The sequence below is a fragment of the Prunus persica genome, chromosome G6 (genome assembly GCF_000346465.2).
Source record: "Prunus persica cultivar Lovell chromosome G6, Prunus_persica_NCBIv2, whole genome shotgun sequence".
Taxonomy (NCBI): Eukaryota; Viridiplantae; Streptophyta; class Magnoliopsida; order Rosales; family Rosaceae; genus Prunus; species Prunus persica.
In genome coordinates, this window is record NC_034014.1 from 1,866,349 (window position 1) to 1,885,341 (window position 18,993).

At 38.2% G+C, this 18,993-nt stretch overlaps 3 protein-coding genes across 6 annotated transcripts; 2 read left to right on the top strand and 1 right to left on the bottom strand.

Annotated features, from left to right (window-relative positions):
- Positions 4,414–7,688, top strand: LOC18774176 (AP2-like ethylene-responsive transcription factor PLT2). 2 transcript variants are annotated; one of them, XM_020567197.1, is made up of 10 exons: positions 4,414–4,466; positions 4,557–4,746; positions 4,877–5,255; positions 5,367–5,449; positions 5,602–5,610; positions 5,745–5,833; positions 5,957–6,030; positions 6,143–6,193; positions 6,297–6,373; positions 6,597–7,688. In XM_020567197.1, exons 2-10 carry the CDS (start codon positions 4,599–4,601, stop codon positions 7,355–7,357), a joined length of 1,671 nt encoding a protein of 556 aa, XP_020422786.1. In that variant the 5' UTR covers positions 4,414–4,466; positions 4,557–4,598; the 3' UTR covers positions 7,358–7,688. The 2 variants fall into 2 exon arrangements, with proteins under 2 accessions (XP_020422786.1, XP_020422785.1); XM_020567196.1 differs by lacking the exon at positions 4,414–4,466 and having other exon boundaries at positions 4,640–5,255.
- LOC18772939 (protein slowmo homolog) lies at positions 12,607–15,524 on the top strand. Of its 2 annotated transcripts, XM_020567198.1 has the most exons (3): positions 12,607–12,830; positions 13,495–13,625; positions 14,631–15,524. In XM_020567198.1, exon 3 carries the CDS (start codon positions 14,654–14,656, stop codon positions 15,212–15,214), a length of 561 nt encoding a protein of 186 aa, XP_020422787.1. In that variant the 5' UTR covers positions 12,607–12,830; positions 13,495–13,625; positions 14,631–14,653; the 3' UTR covers positions 15,215–15,524. The 2 variants fall into 2 exon arrangements, with proteins under 2 accessions (XP_020422787.1, XP_007205965.1); XM_007205903.2 differs by lacking the exon at positions 13,495–13,625.
- On the bottom strand, positions 16,091–18,545 carry LOC18773762 (zinc finger A20 and AN1 domain-containing stress-associated protein 8). Of its 2 annotated transcripts, none has more exons than XM_007205945.2 (3): positions 18,437–18,545; positions 18,224–18,285; positions 16,091–17,001 (listed from the first exon to the last, which is right to left on the bottom strand). In XM_007205945.2, exon 3 carries the CDS (start codon positions 16,986–16,988, stop codon positions 16,467–16,469), a length of 522 nt encoding a protein of 173 aa, XP_007206007.1. In that variant the 5' UTR covers positions 16,989–17,001; positions 18,224–18,285; positions 18,437–18,545; the 3' UTR covers positions 16,091–16,466. The 2 variants fall into 2 exon arrangements, with proteins under 2 accessions (XP_007206007.1, XP_007206008.1); XM_007205946.2 differs by having other exon boundaries at positions 16,091–17,018.

Below are 18,993 nucleotides of genomic sequence, written 5' to 3' on the forward strand. Positions count from 1 at the left end.
AAGTTTCATGCTATTATTATTAGAGTTCAATACAAATATTTTCCGGGTCATTTAAAGGAAAAATGTTGTTGAATCTAGTTCTCTCAATAAGAGCACTTTAGTTTAATGGACAATACTCCAGCTGGATTTGGTTAATCTATTCATCCATTGCAAGCACAAGTAGTTGTTTCCTTAGCCTATTCTATGCCAGCCCTAACCCTAGTGGGATTTATGCAAGAAAACAAGGGTTTCCCAAAAATATACTTTGCCTTTTCAAGTGTTTCATTTCGAGGCGACACGAGCACTTTCCGGCGTTTCCTCCCAACTTCTGGAAACTCTCAATACACTTTCTACGGATCCTCGTGACTTTCTTTGCCCAAAAATGACCCCATTTACTTGTTCATTTTCACCACTATGCCCTGCCTTCTTCCAATGCCGTAGCTATAGTTCTATTTCTGCACACCAAGTCGAGCATGCTTGGATTTCATCATCACTGCCATCCACAATCCAAAGAAATAATTTTTTTTTTTTTTCTGAGAAATTGATAGATCCCACAATATATATATCCACCTCTCTTATATGCCCCTATGAATCTAGATGTAATATTGTAATGCATGCACCTGCTTTTCAAATCAAAGTTGTCTTAACATTTTGTTAAAACACATGAACTTGCGCAGAAACCAAATAGATTAGATTCATGATCGTCTAGGGTTATCTGCTTGCGTGCATGGAGATTGTGTTCAAGCACAAGACCATCTGGGAATCGAAGTTTGGACCTTAACCTAGGAAACGAAGTTTGGAGCCGCACCTTCTCATTGATTACTTAATTTCAAATCCAAAGTCATTAATTTTTGAGGACTTGTTTTTGGGGAAACAATTAATTGTTGAAATTGAGTTGTTAATACTCTTTGGCTCTCGTGCATGAACCTAGTGAAGCCTTTTTTCTTTTTAATTTTTTTTCTCTCAAACTAACTAATTATTACTTAATTTGGTGAACTTAACTCTGTGATAAAGAAAAATTATCATGGACTATAAAATTTGTATATTCTCTCGGGTATGGCATATAGTATAGATATAACTTAAGAAGTTACCAGTTTCGGTCTCCGATTCCAACAAGAAAAAGAAGGTTTATACAAGGCTAGAAAGGCTAAGAACCACCAAGAGATGCCCAAACTAGTTTCCTCTTGTGGATGCAACAATGTCTTATGAACTCATTAAGTATTTGTCACGCTTCGGACTGCGGCATATAGGGATTAGATTTACCTTGGGAAGGAATTATGGTCTAAGATCAAAACGAAATAGGCTTGAATTAAAGGACTGAGAGTGACATAGAATTTTGATGATTAGTCTTCGTAAAATTCAAGGACGATTGATGTGAGTGTTAGGAATTTTCTTTACTTTACAAAATTCAACTAATATTTGGAAAAAAATCGTTTGCATATCATGTTCATGAACCTTGTAGAGTTACACAACAAAAATTTGAAAAAGCTCCGTAGAAGCGTAAGGAGAAGAAATAAATGAAAAGAAGAAAAGATAAAGGTTTCAACTTTGTTTTCTCGTAGGAATAAATGTGGCATTAGCTCTATTGGCTAAAAAAGATGCAGCCTCTTAAATGCAAATTAAGCATCGGAGGGCAGTATAGTAAAAACAGAAGAGGAGATAGGTATCGTGGTCATACTATGGTCAAAGTTCCTTGTGTTTTTTGTGTATCTTTGTGCAAGCATGCAAACGGGATAATTGGTTCGCCTGGCTGCAACTAAAATTTCAAACCCAAAGGGGTCCCAATCCCATCAAAACAGCTGACACGTGGCACTTTAATTTGGCAGCAGAACTTGAAACGCCCTTTCAAGACTAAGTTTTTGCACTACCCTCTCTCTCTCTCTCTCTCTCTCTCTCATATGAACCCTTTCGCTCCACATTATTCAAGAAGAAAACAAACACACGCTCAGAGAAAAAAGAGAGAGAGGTCCTGTAGATTTCTTGAATTTACATTCTGTAATGTAGTAAGTTACCTCTTTTTCGCATTTTGTTTCAGCTTGGTTCGTATAAACTCTGCTTATATGAGTTTGTATTGAAGCTTGGGGGAACAAAAGGGTTAATATTTGGTGTTTATTTTTGTTTTGCAGTTTTTGGTTCAAGGGTTTTCTGCTTTTTATATAAAAAAAAATAGTTGAAAGAGGTTGAAGAAAGCGATAGACGTGGGTTGCTGCCCCCTTATTGTGGCGCACTTCAGTCAAATAGGATTATATTTATGTACAAGAATATGGCGGGAACCGTGTCATCAACAACGGCAGGTGATTTTATTTTATTTTATATATTTATTTTGTAACCTTTTTTTTTGTAGAATAATTTGGGGCTAAAAGATGCTTACTTTTGGTACCAGTAAATGAGTATAGTCTGAGTTCTGAAAACTCTCTGAACATGCAGTGGATCAGCTGGGAAAAGACGACCATTGATTCAACTGATTAGAAAACCAACTGTCTACTTGAATCATATAAAAATTGAAATAATCCAAAGTTTTGAAAAGGTATAAATTCTTCGCAGCAGATTTGCTCCTCTCTCTCTCTCTCTCTTTCTCTCTCTCTCTTTGTGTTTGATACAATAATAACATTTGTTAATGACAATATAATATCTATCTGTAGTGAATGCAACACTATGTGGTGTTAAATTCTTATACACGTATATGTCTTGTGCATATACATGTATATGTGCACATGCATTGAACAGGTCTTCCTTTAGGTTTCAAATTTGCCTAAGAAGAAAGAGTATTCTCTCTTATTGTCTTCTTAGAAGACTAAAAATGAGGACACAAATTAAGCAATGTATGTTTGTTTGCTTTTCAGTGTTTTCTTATTTATGAACATTGTCAGTCATTGATGTATGCAATTTAATGTAAGAATCAGATATCAGCAGTTGACGATCACTTATCGCCACAAGTGATTTAGAATCAATAATATACATTTACATAAATAAATGTGAAATCAGAGTAAGAGAATAAGTAAGACAGCCTAGCTCTTATCTCTTACCAGAATGTTTTGGTCATTAGGGATCATGTATAGTGACAGTGATAGTTTGATGATCATTGTGGAGGCTAATTAATTTGTGGTTAGTTTTCTAATTGGATGAAAAATCTTAAACATTTTTTATAACGTGGGCGCCTAACTGGATGGCACAACACAATACAAGCATTTCTTTCTAACTGTGGACAGGACATGAGCAGAAGATATTAAATTAATAAATATCTGCTTCCACCTTTTGACGGGTGCGCAAACCAATTTGGTGGTCAACAGAATTCTTTGGGGAAACCAAACAAAGCTTAGCTAAATCCTTCAATCTTTTTTTTTCACACACATATATATATATATATATATAATTTCCCAATATTTTAGTGGAAGCAGAGAGTTTGGAGTGATTTTTGAACAGTCGAGTGATCCTTACTCTTTAGCCAGTCCTTTTTAATATTGCATGTCCGTACACTCACATCTTTAACACATGCAGGACTCGGGGATCCACAAAAAAAAAAAAAAAAAATTTGGGATTTCTTTGGTATAAAGAGAGTAGCCAATTTTTGGCAAGATCTTCTTCTCTTCTCTGATTTATTATGGGAATTTGATCGTCTGCTTCTTCGTCATCTCTCTGATTGATAAAATCTCAGTTCTCTAATTTATCTTTATCTTTTTATGTAGAGAGAGAGAGAGAGAGAGAGAGAGAGAGAGAGAGAGAGAGAGGTCGGTTGGGTGTAGATAGATATATAAATATAGTTGTTTAACTTTACGTAGAGTGTCGATTTTGAGAGTGGAAGATGATTTGCAGAGTGTGGGAATGCTGGGCTTTCGGGAGTCATTTGTTCCACTAAACGAGGTCGAGAGTTCCAATGAACCCAAGTGGGTGGAGATAGAAAAAATTAAGAGGGAAAGAGAGAGAGGGAGAGTAGGGTTGGCTTGGACTTCTCCCAGTTGGAATTGTGGGTTTTTGTCTCAGTACAAAGACTAAATTGGAGCTATACTTGTAGTTTAGTATGACACTCGTGTCCCTTTAATCTAGTTTATGGTGATATGATTAAACATTATTTTTATATAATTATTGTGGTAATACTTGATTCTGAAGTGTTGGAATGTGGTGTTGAGAGTCAGAGTCAGAGTCAGACCATCCTAAAATGACCACTGCCAAAGGGGTGACAAACAACAACAGCTATATAGCTCATTCTTTAATTAATTTGTTTGCCTATGTTTTGACACATAGACTAAGACTACACCCACCTAGCTATACCTTATACTAATTTATATAAGTATACCTTGTATCATTCTCAATATTTTTCTCTTTTCAGCCTCTCTTCTCTTCTCTTCTCTTCTCTTCTGTTGTCTTTTCTCTCATCTTCCCAAAACTACATTCTTCTCTGCACAAATGAAAATCTAGAGAGAAGGATACAAGAGCTAGAGTTGCACTACTTGGCTTCTGTTCCAAACCCTAGCTTTATAGTCCCCTAGGTAAACATTTATACTAATGTTTTCCTCTCTACTGGCCTTTTGCTTTTTGTTAAATATGTTTGTCTTAACATTTCTGATATCAATGTGCAGGAGAGGTTTTTGATTCTTTAGAGAAGAGATTGATCAAATAAAATGGGTTCCATGAATTCAAACAACTGGCTTTCCTTTCCTCTTTCTCCTACTCATTCTTCTTTGCCATCACAGCTCCATCCTTCTCAGTCTCACCAATTCTCTCTAGGGTTAGTCAATGATTCTATGGACAACCCTTTCCAAAACCAAGGTAAAAACCCTCCTCTTCCTTTTCACTTTCACTTATTATTTTTGGGTTTTTTTTTCTTCCCTTTTCCTTCTCTCTATATGTAGCTCCTTCTCATTCAGTCTTATTGTACATAAACCTTGTAAATTTACAGAGTGGAATTTGATTAACACCCAAGGGAGCAATGAAGTTCCAAAGGTGGCTGATTTTCTCGGCGTGAGCAAATCCGAAAACCACTCAGATCTTGTGGCCTTCAATGATATTCAGGCCAACGATTCGGTGTCCGATTACTTATTTCCCAACAACAGCATAGTCCCAGTACAAGACACAGTTGTAGCCAATTCTAGCAGCTATGATTTCCAAGAAAAATCCAACAGCCTTCAATCGTTGACTCTCTCAATGGGAAGTGGCAAGGGCTCTTCAGCATGTGAAACCAGCACGGAAAATACCAGCATTGCGACTGTGGAAGCTCCCCCAAGAAGGATTTTGGACACATTCGGACAAAGAACATCTATTTATCGCGGCGTAACAAGGTGTGCCTATTTTCATACTAGCTAGCTCTCCTTTCAATTTTATTCCAATTTTGTTATTTTAATTCTATAACATTTTAAACTTAATGTTTATTTCATTTTGAATAAGTGCAGGCATAGATGGACAGGAAGGTATGAAGCTCATCTTTGGGATAATAGTTGCAGAAGGGAGGGACAATCGAGGAAGGGCCGCCAAGGTATGCCTTATTCTTCTACCAGCTAGCTAAGCTAGGGTTTCTTTTTTGCTTTGTACAGTTTTCTTTTTTCCTTTAATGAGATCATTAATGTCACTGATCATTACCTTCATCTCGTTTCATGGTCATCTTTGTTTCCTACGTTGTCTTTGCAGTCTACTTGGGTGAGTTCCAATTTCTAATAACTAGCTATATTTCTTTATTTGCTTTATTCTAAAGTTAATGATTTTGAAATTCGTTTGGATATGAAGCAATTTATTCTTTACCCTTTTGGGAAATTTTCGCTTATTTCGTGTAGGTGGGTATGACAAAGAAGAGAAAGCAGCTAGGGCTTATGACTTGGCTGCACTGAAGTACTGGGGAACTTCTACTACAACCAATTTTCCAGTAAGTTTATGCCGAAAAGCGAATCAATGAAAAATGTGACAAGAATAAAATGAAGAAAAGAATAAGCAAGTGCAATGTTAATATATATCATGTATGGCTTTTCAAGTGTCGTGCCTATTGCAGATTAGTAACTATGAGAAGGAGGTAGAGGAGATGAAGAACATGACAAGACAAGAATTTGTGGCAGCCATTAGAAGGTAAGTAAATGAGATAGATCAGAAACCCTCAAGCAAAATTTTCTGAGAATCTTTGTTCGTTTTTTATTTATATAATCGAAGGCCTTCACTTTGCACTTAATTAAATTTTCAGGAAAAGTAGTGGCTTTTCTAGGGGAGCATCCATGTATCGTGGAGTTACAAGGTACAAAAAAAACTAGCTATAGCTAGCTAGGCATGCTTTGTCTCTTTGTCTCTCTCGTTGTCTCTCTTTCTCTCTCATAGTACAAAACAAAATCTTTGTTCAGGCATCATCAACATGGACGATGGCAAGCAAGGATTGGCAGAGTTGCCGGAAACAAGGATCTTTACTTGGGAACATTCAGTAAGTCACTTAAATTACACCATGCACCCATTGCAATTAATGCATTCTATTTTCCACAACCAAACATACAAACCTAACAATACTTGTAGAGAAAAAAAAAACATTCTGAACAAAACTATGTAGGATTCATGTAAAACCTACTTATATAAGTGATTATTAAGTTTGTGATAAGCAGTACATGCGATCAGTAAATATGATACATGAAACATTACTTGATACATAGGTACTGAAGAGGAGGCAGCTGAAGCTTATGACATAGCAGCAATAAAATTCCGAGGCCTAAATGCCGTGACCAACTTCGACATGAGCCGGTATGATGTGAAGAGCATTTTGGAGAGCAACACCCTCCCAATAGGAGGAGGAGCAGCCAAACGTCTCAAAGAGGCTCAAGCCCTGGAATCTTCTAGAAAACGCGAAGAGATGATAGCTCTTGGTTCCACCTTTCAATACGCAGCTGCCGGAGCCACCAGCTCATCCACCTCAGCCGGTCGGAATTTGCAAGCATACTCATTGATGCAGCAGCAGCAGTCAACCTTTGACCAAGCTGTACAGCAACCATCTCAGCCCCTACTTTCTCTACAAAACCATGATATTTCTCAGTACAGCCACCACCATGATCCTTCTTCATACCAAAATTACATCCAGACCCAGCTGCAGCTGCACCAGGCCCAGCAGCAATACCAGCCAACCCAGAACCCTCACCACCAGTTCTACAACAGCTATGGGCTTCAGAGCACACACCCAGCTTTGCTTCAAGGTCTCATGGACATGGGCTCTGCTTCTGGGGTTATGGATCACAACAATGGCAGCTCCAGTGGGAGCTATAGTGCAGGGGGGTATTTAGGTAATAATGGAATTGGGTTGGCTTCAAATTCATCAGCAAGCAATGCAGTGGGGTCTGCTGAAGAACTTGCACTTGTGAAGGTTGATTATGATATGCCTAATGGTGGAGGAGCGTATGGGTATTTTTACAATGTGGAATGACTGAGAGACATTTTGTTTGGGGGAATTGGTAATTTTGTGATGGGGGGGGAGGGGAGATTAGTAATTTTGTGATGGGGGGATTAAGCATGGTTTAGGAGCAATTTACTATCCCTATTTTTATTTTTGTTCTAGTATTTTCTTTTCTTTTTTGGGTTGAGAACTGACCATAAATTAATCCAATTGTGGGGTAAAGATCAGTAGGATCAGTGGTATATGGGTGCAAGTGGAAGTTGGAACCCTAAATTTTGTGTGCAGAAGAAGACCTAGCTATTGCACAACTGCTGATGTAATTCTACTTTTATTTACTGTATGGACTTGTTGCTTTTACTACCAAATCACAAAATGCCATTACAGTAATTCAACACAACTTGGTGTTTGTGTTTTTGTATTAGTAAGTTTTTTAGGACACCTTTAAAATCAGAAATTCAAAACTACCATCTACCCAAAAAAAAAAGGCTTGATAAGGTCCGGCCCTCTGGGAGTCCGAGATGACTGACCCGACCCACTTTAGACTCCTTCCCACATTCAATCACACCAAATTATTATTCAACCCTAGCGTGCTTACTTACAAGTTACCACCCCCTCTCCCCTCCTCCATCATCAATATTCTCTCATAGATGAACTTCTCGTTAATTCCAGTCTAATTGAGGTTGGTAGTTTTTCCTTTTTTGAAATTTTTTTGGAAGTTACAGTTTTTTATCAACTTTTTGCTGATCGAAGTCATTAGACAATCTGATTGATATCAGTACACTCTGAGTTTTAATTTCCATTCTTCTTTCTGTTTCATGTTTCTGTTCATTCTTCTTAAATTTGGGAAAAACAGTTGGAAGATTTTATGTTTAATCAATACGGAGTCCGTTAGCAGAGATTGTTTTATGATGACATGGGTGGTTGGTTTGTAAACTTTGTAGTTTATTTGTATTGCAAGTAATGGAGGGTTGGACCAAAATTTTGATTTTGGATGAGTTTATCTATAAAACATTTTAAAAAAAATGGAAGAAGAGAGAAATTATGATCCCTTAGCTTTGAGTTAAACATTGTACAATACAGTATATATAGAGGTTAGGACAAAGGTCTGTGACTAGCATTGGCTAAGCTTAGATTATACTGCTAATAACAGTACTAATTTATTTCATTTTTGTCAAATTATCTCTGTATTTGAGGCTTTGAGTAGTGGTTAGCTGTTCACGTCTTTGAGTGAGGCTTCTGATACATAAATTTTGGTTGATATTTTCGTTGTTGAAATCACAGTCACCGGCTTTCAACATGAGATCAACATCATGTCCATCTCAATCACAAACCAATCCTACTATTGCCATGGAGGAGAAGCAAGAAGAAGAAGAAGAAGATAGGATCAGCCAGTTGCCAGATGACATTCTTGATCACATCCTATGCTTCCTTCCTTCAAAGGCAGCCGCTAAAACAACCGTTTTGTCTTCAAGATGGAAGCATCTGTTTTGGTCTACAGTCACTAGGCTCAACATCAACATGCACAAAGAGTCCACCAAGCACAATGTGGAGCCAGCCATTCGATTATTTGAGGCTCTTTTCAAATGCAAGACACTTATTTCTGCTGATATTATCACCAACTTCTTCCATCTCCCAGAGATTATTTGTGTGCCCAAGTTGCAGTTTCTCCACTTAGAAGTCACAGAAAACATTGGCTCTCTAATGCAGGGTTTCCATAGGATTGTGGAGATGCAGCGCCGCGCTTGCCTGACATTCGAAGGCTTCATCCCCATTTTATCTGCAAACAATCACCTGGTATTGTGCAACACCAAAACACCAAGAGGGGAATATTTTTTGGAGATTGAAACCGTTGGGTCGCTTGGGGAGTTAGGATGTGCTGCTGAGAAGAAGAAAGAAGCTGCCTATGTATATGCTGATCGTAATTATAATATGGTGGCATATAGTGGTTAGTATATTAGTAACTAGCTTGCTTATATTGGATTTGAATATTATATCATATTACAAATAACTACCTTACTTCAAACACTCAAATTTGGATTTGAATATATATCATAATATGATGCCACGGATCAAGTGTTCATAATACTATCATGTTGCCCCTTCATCCAAAAGAGAGAGAGAGAGAGAGAGAGAGAGAGAGAGAGAGAGAGAGATGCAAACAAATTTTCAAATTGGAAATAATTACATTGCAAAAAGAGGTCTCTTCTGGTTTTACTTGGATCTTAACTTTTTTTAAGAATAAACAAAAAATTAAAGCTTAAATCAGTAACCCTTAAACCTCCAAACCATGTCGTTTTGGATTAGTGCCAAAAAGATGGGTGAAGAATCTCTTTGAATGAGACATAGACAAGAATATATACATTTTACAAATTGTGAAAGTCAATAGATGAACACAAAAATATAGAGAAGAATTAAATTTGAATATGTGAAAGGATCCGTCCAGAATTTCTTAAAATCCGAGGCGAACCCTTTGTAATTCCTGACATCACCCCGACGCCAGGCCCACTTACTAAAGACCGAGATTTCCTGCCGAAATTTCGGCAGAGTCTCCCCTATAAATTAAACATTTCCCAAAATTACAACCTGTATAAAAACATATTTAATATCCACAACTGGCAACATGCACAATATAATTTCATACAATTCACATAAACGGCCTTTGACCTTTCAAAAATTCTCAACAAATTACCAAACACACTAACAAAACAATACATGCCTTAAACAAGGCAACCAATTTAAATATAAATTGTGACTAACTTTTAGTCTGCGGCAGCACCTAATAACCTTAGGCTGCCTACGTACCCTCCTTGAGGGATCAAGCCACATGTAGTTCTTTCATAAAAACCAATTCCACACATAGGCGATACCTTATTTCATTTCTCTGTATTTCGCATAATCTCCCCATACGCCGGTACAACCAACGCCACGTATGGGGCCTGTCAACACGCCGGATAACCTACGCCACGTGCGACCATACCATATTGTCACAATATCTCCCCATACGCCGGTACAACCAACGCCACATATGGGGTCTGTCAACACGCCGGATAACCTACGCCACGTGCGACCATGCCATACTATCATAATATCTCCCCATACACCGGTACAACCAACGCCACGTATGGGGCCTGTCTCAACGCCGGATAACCTACGCCACGTGAGACCTGCACATCATATTACATATATCCTCATACGCCGGTACAACCAACGCCACGTATGGGGTCTGTCGACACGCCGGATAACCTACGCCACGTGCGACCTCAACATAATATCACATATCTCCCCATACGCCGGTACAACCAACGCCACGTATGGGGCCTGTCTCAACGCCGGATAACCTACGCCACGTGAGACCTGAACATCATATCACAAATCTCCCCATACGCCGGTACAACCAACGCCACGTATGGGGCCTGTCCGCATGCCGAATAACCTACGCCACGTGGAACCTAACTTTTACTTGGTGGTACTTGTAGTGTAACCAAAATCCTGGGAGGTATCTAAGGTAGTGCGTATAGCACTCCAAACTGACACCTCTAGACTCCTTTGTATCCCTAAACAAACATATCAAAATGTAAAATAATTCTAATATTGTGTAACTCTCCACAATGGTCTAGCACCCGATAATCCCCCCTGAAAAGGTGAGATTACTCCGGGAGACTTACGATCAACCAAGGGTCAAACTACCATAACCCTGGTCAAACGGACCTGCAGGGCTCACGACCTCCATATTCCGATCCGAAAGTTCCTATGGGTTCTATAAGGTATAGGACACTCGTCTTACAAATTTGGTTCAGATCGGACGATCGGAGAGCTCATAATCGCACGATCTGACGGTTAAAATAAAATATAAACTTAAAATTATTTATTCGGAGCATCCGGGGCTCCGCACAATCCGTGAATTCCTACATGATCCTAGAAATACCTAGATTAACATGTATTAAATTTGGGACCATCCAACGGTCCCACCCTATCGCACCCGGATAACGCACAATATGCGATCGTCCGTTCGATAGTCAAACGACGTCCGAATTGAGATCCGTGAAATCCTGCGCACTCGTGACAACCTAAGGATCTCACCGAGATACAGTGTCACTTTTTCTATAGTGCCCACGCTCCGCCGCACGCGCCGGCAGCGCGTGGGTGCCCAAGGCGATAAAGCTTCGCTAAAAATCTCAAAACCACGGCTCCAAACTCCTACCCTAGGTATAACACCCTATTTGGAGCCACTTTTGTTTTTGGACCTACCCAAAAACTGACCGGAAGTGGCCGGAATGACGATCCCAAAACGGCCGAATTTCAATTCGAAAATCGAATTGGCTACGCTAAGAATCGATCCAATCCTACCCAACAAGCAGCTAGAGCATGCAGAAGGGATGAATTTTCATACCTTGATCGCCAGAAATGGCGGCCGGAGGAGGGAGATCGGAGCAGCGAAGTTCGGGCGAAAACCGGGGCGAAAATCGCCTTTTTCCAGCGGCTGGAGCGGCGGCCGATGTCGGGGGAGGGATGGGTCGTGACGCCGAGGCCGAGCCGGTCCTTTTGGCACCGGTCCCGTCCGCAGCCGCGGCCGGTGGCTGGAGATACGAGGAGAGAGAGAGAGAGAGAGAGAGAGAGAGAGAGAGAGAGAGAGAGAGAGAGACCGACAGCAGAGAGAGAGAGAGCTCGCGGGAGGGAGAGAGAGAGAGATAGAGAAAAAAAAATCTGATTTTTATAAAAAAATCTCATTTCGAAATAATTACGATTGTGCCACTGGGTTTCTTTTGACCATATCTCTCTCGTTACAACTCCTATTCGAGCCCACTACGTGTCTATGAACTCGTCTCAGTACGACCTAACCAAAAATACTAGTCGATGCCCCAAACTCTCTCAGGTTACGAATATGACCAAAATGCCCTTATCTCAAGGGTAAATGTGTAATTTCCCTTAAATTATTAAATAATTTAAATAAGGGGTTTAATTTGGAGTCGGGGTGTTACAATATGACAGGATCAAACCAAGCAATGCTGGAAAAAGGAAAATCGAACCTATGACCTAAAATGCATGAATAAACGTTCTTAATCATTTGATGAACAAACCCCTATCAATTAGTGAGTTTTTTTAGGCCCGTCTGAAATAATATTATTTGTTAACTAATGGTGGGTAGAATTGGGCCTCAAGCAAACCTTATTGCTCCAATTGGATAAGGCCTTCATCTTGGGTCAACTTTTTCTAACATTGGACCTCACATTTATTTATTTATTCATTTATTTTTTTTTCATGAAGAAGTTTATAGAAACCAGTTTAAAATGAAAAGAAAAGAAAAAAAACCATCATCTAAAAAATTAATAAAATTCTGTTGAAAGTGGCAAATGCCAAATGCTATGATACAAGAAATGAAATCTATACAATTGAAGGAGAAGGTAATTCAGAGAAGCACAAGAAAAGCTCTGTCGCTCCTTAAATAATCTTTCCGTCTCTTACTTTATGCAAGATTTTTGGGTTTCATCAATTCACTGTTGAGGTAAGCTCTGCCAGATTTGTAAAATTCATCCTTTATTGCTTCTTTCTTTCAGTCGGATTTATCTTTTATTTTTTCAGTGATTTCTAATTGGATCGCAATTAGGGAATTGGAAGAAAATTTTTGATGCTTTATATTTGTATTCATATTGGTCGTGTTGTTGATTAGTTGTGATTGGAATTGCGGTCCAGTTGCAATTTGTAGCTTACAATATGTGATTTTCCTTTCTTTCTTTTTTTTTCTTTTAAGGCTTGTGATTCTGGAGGACCCATTGATGCTTTTTTGTAAAGTTAGCTCTTTTTTCTGTGTTTACACGTACATCTGTGATTGTTTTATAGTTTGTAGGTGGTGAAGAAATAGGCTGGATTTATATGTTCTGTGAGAGTTGGTTGTCTGTGTCAATATCACAAAGAAGGTGGAGGAGATTAGGATAAATGTTGTTTTTCAATCACTTTGGACCTGAATCTTGTTTCTTGAGAAATGAGCTTTTCTAAGACCGTTTGTGTTTGAAGTCTGCCTATTTTACTGCTTTTTGGTGGGAGTTTCAGATTAGGAGGAAAGATGGGTTTTTGCATGCAAAAACTTCATTTGTTTATTTGTAGCTATTAGTTAACAAAGGCAGGCGGTACTGCTCTTGTTTCCAGTAATAACTATCTGATTCTTTTAGTTTTTCAGCTTTACTATTGCATTGCTTCTGATGCCCACGCAATACAAATCTATGGTATAACTGCCTTCAGCATAACACACATATCCTGATTTCTCTATCGTCTCAGAACTCTGTTACAGCCATCACTGCTGGTACTTCTTATTGTATTCTTCACATGCCACTGTATACTCCTTTCAAGATCCTTAGCTTCTTATAAGTTTATAGAAGAAATGCAGCACCAACATTTGGCATGCCGCGTTGGTGCATATCAATGTAGTATTGCTGCATATGTTTATAGCTTTAGAGATGTGTATCAAGGAGGAGTACTAGATTGAGGAGGGAAAGCGTTGCACATTTCTAAAAGCATTAATATCATCTACCATTCAAAATGTGAAGAAATGCATAACATATGTGAATATCTACCCTGAAAGTTGTAATATAAATTTTAAACCTAAGTTGGGAGCCATAAATACTAATCGAATAGGTCCATCCAGTACTCAACACTAAATTTAACTTTCTGGGACTCGTAATTATATCTGTGATCTATCATTTGGATGTCGGATTCTTGTTCTTCTGTTACTGTTAATGATTGTGCATGAAGTACAAATAGGTTATTGTAGTTATTTTCGTTGATAGCTGCTTTTCTATGGGGCAATCAGACACACATATTACAAAGTAATTCAGTGTATATGTGGAAGAAACAGCGACCAAATTAAGAGTATTGTCATCGTGTAGTTTGTACTTACTTTTGAGTGGTGGTTCCCAACCGGAAGATTGGCATCTTGTTTAGGCTCCTGTGTGAAATGATCAGTACTGTTTATTGGTTGTGGTTTGAGCAGTGATAGTCCCTACCTACGGATATCATTTACCGTCCCAAACTGTCATTGATTACATCTTGTGAATAGTCAAATTGATTGCAGCCTTGAAATGGTTTAAGATCAACTAAATCCTTAGCTATGAGTTATCTCATAGTTTTCCCTCTTTTCATTTATGAGTTCCTTACAGGAATTGGAGAACCAACTTTACGTTTCTGATTTGTAGTGTTTGTTTTCACGGACTAAAATTATCTTAATATGTGTTCTTACCGTTCAGAAATTAAACCAAATTATATGCTCTTACTCTTTCTGCTGAGAACTAATATAATGTTCTGTTATCAGCATACGAGGTGACAAACAAAGTGATGGTGAAAGCATACACGCAAGAGTACACATACAAGCACCCATGGGAGAGGGTGACTTCTGCATCTTGGAAAAAATTTGCTGATCCTGAAAACAAACGCACTTTGTCACATATCCTTGAAGTTGACACTCTGAACCACAAGCTTGATCCTAGTACTGGAAAGCTTTACACCACACGTGCAATCACTGTCCATTCCCCCGGACCATGGTTTGTTCGCAAAATTGTTCGCCAGGATGTCTGCCACTGTGTTGAATCAACGGTTGTGGATGCGAAAACACGATCAATGCAACTCACCACCAACAATATCAGCCTTGAAAAGTTTATAGAGGTGGAGGAGAAGATCAGGTATGATCCCCACCCAGAAAACCCAGATGGGTGGACAATCTGCCGACAGGAGACTAGTATCCGAATCAAACCATTATCCGCATTGGCATCTATGGCAGAAAAGGTTGAACAACGCTGTGCTGAGAGGTTTGTACAGAATAGTGCAAAGGGTAGAGAGGTTATGGAGAGGATATGCAAGTATCTTGAAGCTGAATCTAAAGGGCTTGCTAGATCATAGGGCATGTGAACTCTTTCACAGTAGAAATAATAGAAGACTGAAAGAGTGTAGAACCTGGACTTTTAACCTTGAATCTCTTGTTGGTTGAAATTTTGATGCGGTAAAATGTACTGTTGGGAACATTAATTTCCCATTAGATTTAGTTTTCGCTATGTGTATCTAATTTTCTATTTTTATTTCAACGATTACAGTGACTTGGTGATTTATATGGGGTGAACTTATTTGCAATCTTGGCTATTGTAAGAAACAAGTTTACAGAATCGTTGAGAACTTTTCTTGGAATATATACTCGGAAAATAATTGACCAAAAGTGTACACTCCATTCTTTATTCTGTCCTCCTTTGAGCAAATGTAGCGTTGGCTTTGTGACCAATCTTCTTGGTGCTTTTTAACATTTCAATGGTCATTTTATTTACACAGCTATCGCCACGTAAGAAATAATATATTTTATGATTCCTTGAACTTCTTTGGTTTACGAATTGATCTTATTAAGAATGAAATTTTCATGTCTAATTCCACGAAATAGGAAGAGTCTTATTCCACGAAATAGGAAGAGTCTTATTCCACGAAATAGGAATAGGGGATGTTCTAGGAAATAAGGACCATGAAAGCCCATTTTGTCCCATTACCATATTTTTACCCATTACCATATTTGATTTGTAGTAGCGCAGCTGAATATCATCTGGCAATAAGACTCCTGTTATGGGTGACCCATGACACTCTGCTTCCCTTTTTTTGTAAGATTACTTTATACTTTCAACTTTCCCTTTATGTTTTAGTGATGGATGACACTCAAAATATTTTAAGTTCATTCAAAACTGATCACAATCATAAAAGGAGCACTCTTTGATTAAAATTATGCCTGAAAACCTAATCGACGAGAAAGGAAAGGAAAATAGATTCATGCATGGAAACCACATCGATAATATACAATACCAGTCATTGCGTCCACATCTGAGAATTGCGACTGAAATGTACTGCACGAAAGAAATGCCATATAGACAGCAAGTAGACACATTACGAACATTAACCCATAACCATGTCCACCAAACAAGCACAGACTACAACACATAAAGTTCTCCCAATCACAACAAATACAGAGTTCTTCAAAGTGCTGAGATGTCCATGCCTTCCCCGGTTGGACATAACATAATAAAAGGGCAAGTGCTAAGATATCGCAGCAGACTCTGAAGCCATCTCCTGGATGAAAACAAGCATCAATTCCAAAATATGAAACTTCACCACATCAGGCTTAGATTTTTTCAAGCTTATCAGCCTTTACAACAGGGTTGGCTTTAGCAATCACATCACGTGCAGCAGTGTGGTAATCATAAGGGCAGTCATGTTTGTCTGAATAACGATGTACTGCACAGAAAAGGTGACCACACCGACAATTGAACCCTGTTAATCCAACCCTCTTGTTGCAAGTTCCGCAACGTTTTGGGCCTTCTGGCTTTGCCTCACCACTCCCCCCCGAACCTGAACCAAAGGAAAAGGATGGTTGTAAAGAGAGAGTTTTTGGCTCCACCAGATGGGCTTGAACATCCACACCAGCAGCAACAACAGGTTCATTTCCATTGCTGTTTGATGTTCCATTGACAATGTTTCCAAAGGATGATGCAGCGAGCTTTGCCTGCTCCTCTTTCAACATCATGTCCTTATGGCACTTGGAACACATATTCCTAGTAGCCACACTTCCAAAAAACCCACAATTGTTTACACACAATATAGGACCCTCGGGGTGAGGTTGACAGCCAGTCTCCTCATGCTCCATCTTTTCAACTTACCTGCAAAGAGAATATACCTGAATAGGGAACCAACAAATCAATGGGGGACAGCTAAGTGATGTAAGATATAGGTGAATTATAGATTTAGGCCGTTTAGCACAAGCAAAAACAATGGAAAACAGAAAATTAGATGAATAAAGATAGGCCTGGAATCACTCCAGGGTCTTCACTCCAGAATTCCAATATCTGGAAAATAAACTTTAATGAACTACATGGGGGTATTTATAGCAAAACCTAGAGGCAATAGGATAAAAAATCCCTTACTAAAACAGAAATCCTATCCCAAATAAATTAGGAAACTAGAAATCCTACTGAAATTTGGAAAACTAGAGAAACTAGAAAACTAATAAATGATGTCCACATCACTAGAGTGGAAACCCAAACCCCACGCCCAATCTTCCTTTCAAGATTTGGTTTCTAACAAAAAATACTGTTATTGTAATTTAATGCTAGTTTTATATACCATCGAGAAGACTAAACAACTTGTGATACTCTATCTGATTATCATGTCGCATAATATCATAGAGGTCAGGCAGATTTTCATTATCTTTATAACTTGTACGCAGGACAACTCATCGTTAAATAGACAACACTTAGATTTCAATCTAGCATAGAATAGAATAATAATGAAAGCATTGAATGATGTTGAAAATTTTAACGAATGCATTATTATAGAAATCCAAAAGTACATTACACATGCCAATTCAATAAGCAATAAAAAACAGCCAACTGCTATTTGTAGGCATACACACACATGTATTAGTGTAGTGTTAGAAACAATATATTTATTACAAGACTTGAATGGCCATTCCTCAAACCAACTATGTCACGTATTGTAGTTAAGCTACATAAACACCTACCAATTAACTGACAGTATACAACAAAACTTTTTTAAAATGAAAAAGAACAATGAATTTATCTTCTTTTAACCTACTTATGTGTGCCAAACTTCAAATACAAAGCTCAAATTTTTAACCAATTAGCAATTACGATAAACTCACAAATTACCCAACACCCTACCTTGACTTTCAAATGTTAACTATTGATCCAAAGAGTAAAATCCACACAAAAAAATCCCAAATTATAAATTTCCAAACACTACCTACCTTGAAACCCCTCAAGAACAAGAACAGCTAAAATCAGAGGAAAAGAAGAAAAAAAAAACCCTACTTTTTAGTCAGCTATACAAGCACATATACATATGCATACAAAGAAACCCTACCCAATTAAAGAAAACCTCTGAAACAGATTCCGGAGCTCAGAATCGCATCGGACACCAGGCCCCTGTTCACCAAAAGAAACCAAAGAACCAAAAATTCAAAACAGAGAATCAGAGAATCAGTAAACGAATAAGAAGATCGAAAGAACCCCTCGATGAAAAGCCAACACAGGAAATTCAAAGAGTAAAGAAAAGGGAGATTTTCAAAACCCTAACCCTATCAGATTTTGGATCGCCGAGGACAGAGCGGAAAAGCAAGAGACGTGTTTCTCTCTTTTTGTGCTCGACGCTCCCTTGCTATTTAATAATTTTCTCTTTCTATTAAGAAACCGACGTGGCCGGTTTTCATTGGCCTCCGGTCTTACCTTTATTGGAACAATTTTCCTCTTTTGTCCCTTTTGTAAAGCGTTAATAACCGCCTTGCAAGGTTGGGAATGCTGGTGAGGTTAGGTGTAGTGGTCGGTTAATCACAATGCTAATGTTGGGATTTTTTCTAACTTCAAAGTCAAAAACAATAAATATCCTTTTTTTATATCAATCCCAATCCAATTCCTACTATAAAAATAATTGAAAGGAGCTCACAATATGTTTTTTTAACTCAAAATATCTCATTGAATCGCCTATTTTTAATTAGTAGATTATTGCAGTATATTTTTAATGTGTAATTATGACCAGTCACATATTCATAACTTGTATCGAATCACAAAACTCTAGCAGAATATTATATTTATCAAATTTAGTTTCAATATGTAGGTTTGTAGGAGAAAAAGCTT

Coding starts and splice junctions, on each gene's coding strand:
- LOC18774176 (XM_020567196.1), top strand. CDS start 4,714: ATGATTCTATGGACAACCCTTTCCAAAACCAAGGTAAAAACCCTCCTC. Junction 6,194..6,296: donor ATGTATCGTGGAGTTACAAG/GTACAAAAAAAA, acceptor ATCTTTGTTCAG/GCATCATCAACATGGACGAT. Junction 6,374..6,596: donor TCTTTACTTGGGAACATTCA/GTAAGTCACTTA, acceptor CTTGATACATAG/GTACTGAAGAGGAGGCAGCT.
- LOC18772939 (XM_020567198.1), top strand. CDS start 14,654: ATGGTGAAAGCATACACGCAAGAGTACACATACAAGCACCCATGGGAG.
- LOC18773762 (XM_007205945.2), bottom strand. CDS start 16,988: ATGGAGCATGAGGAGACTGGCTGTCAACCTCACCCCGAGGGTCCTATA.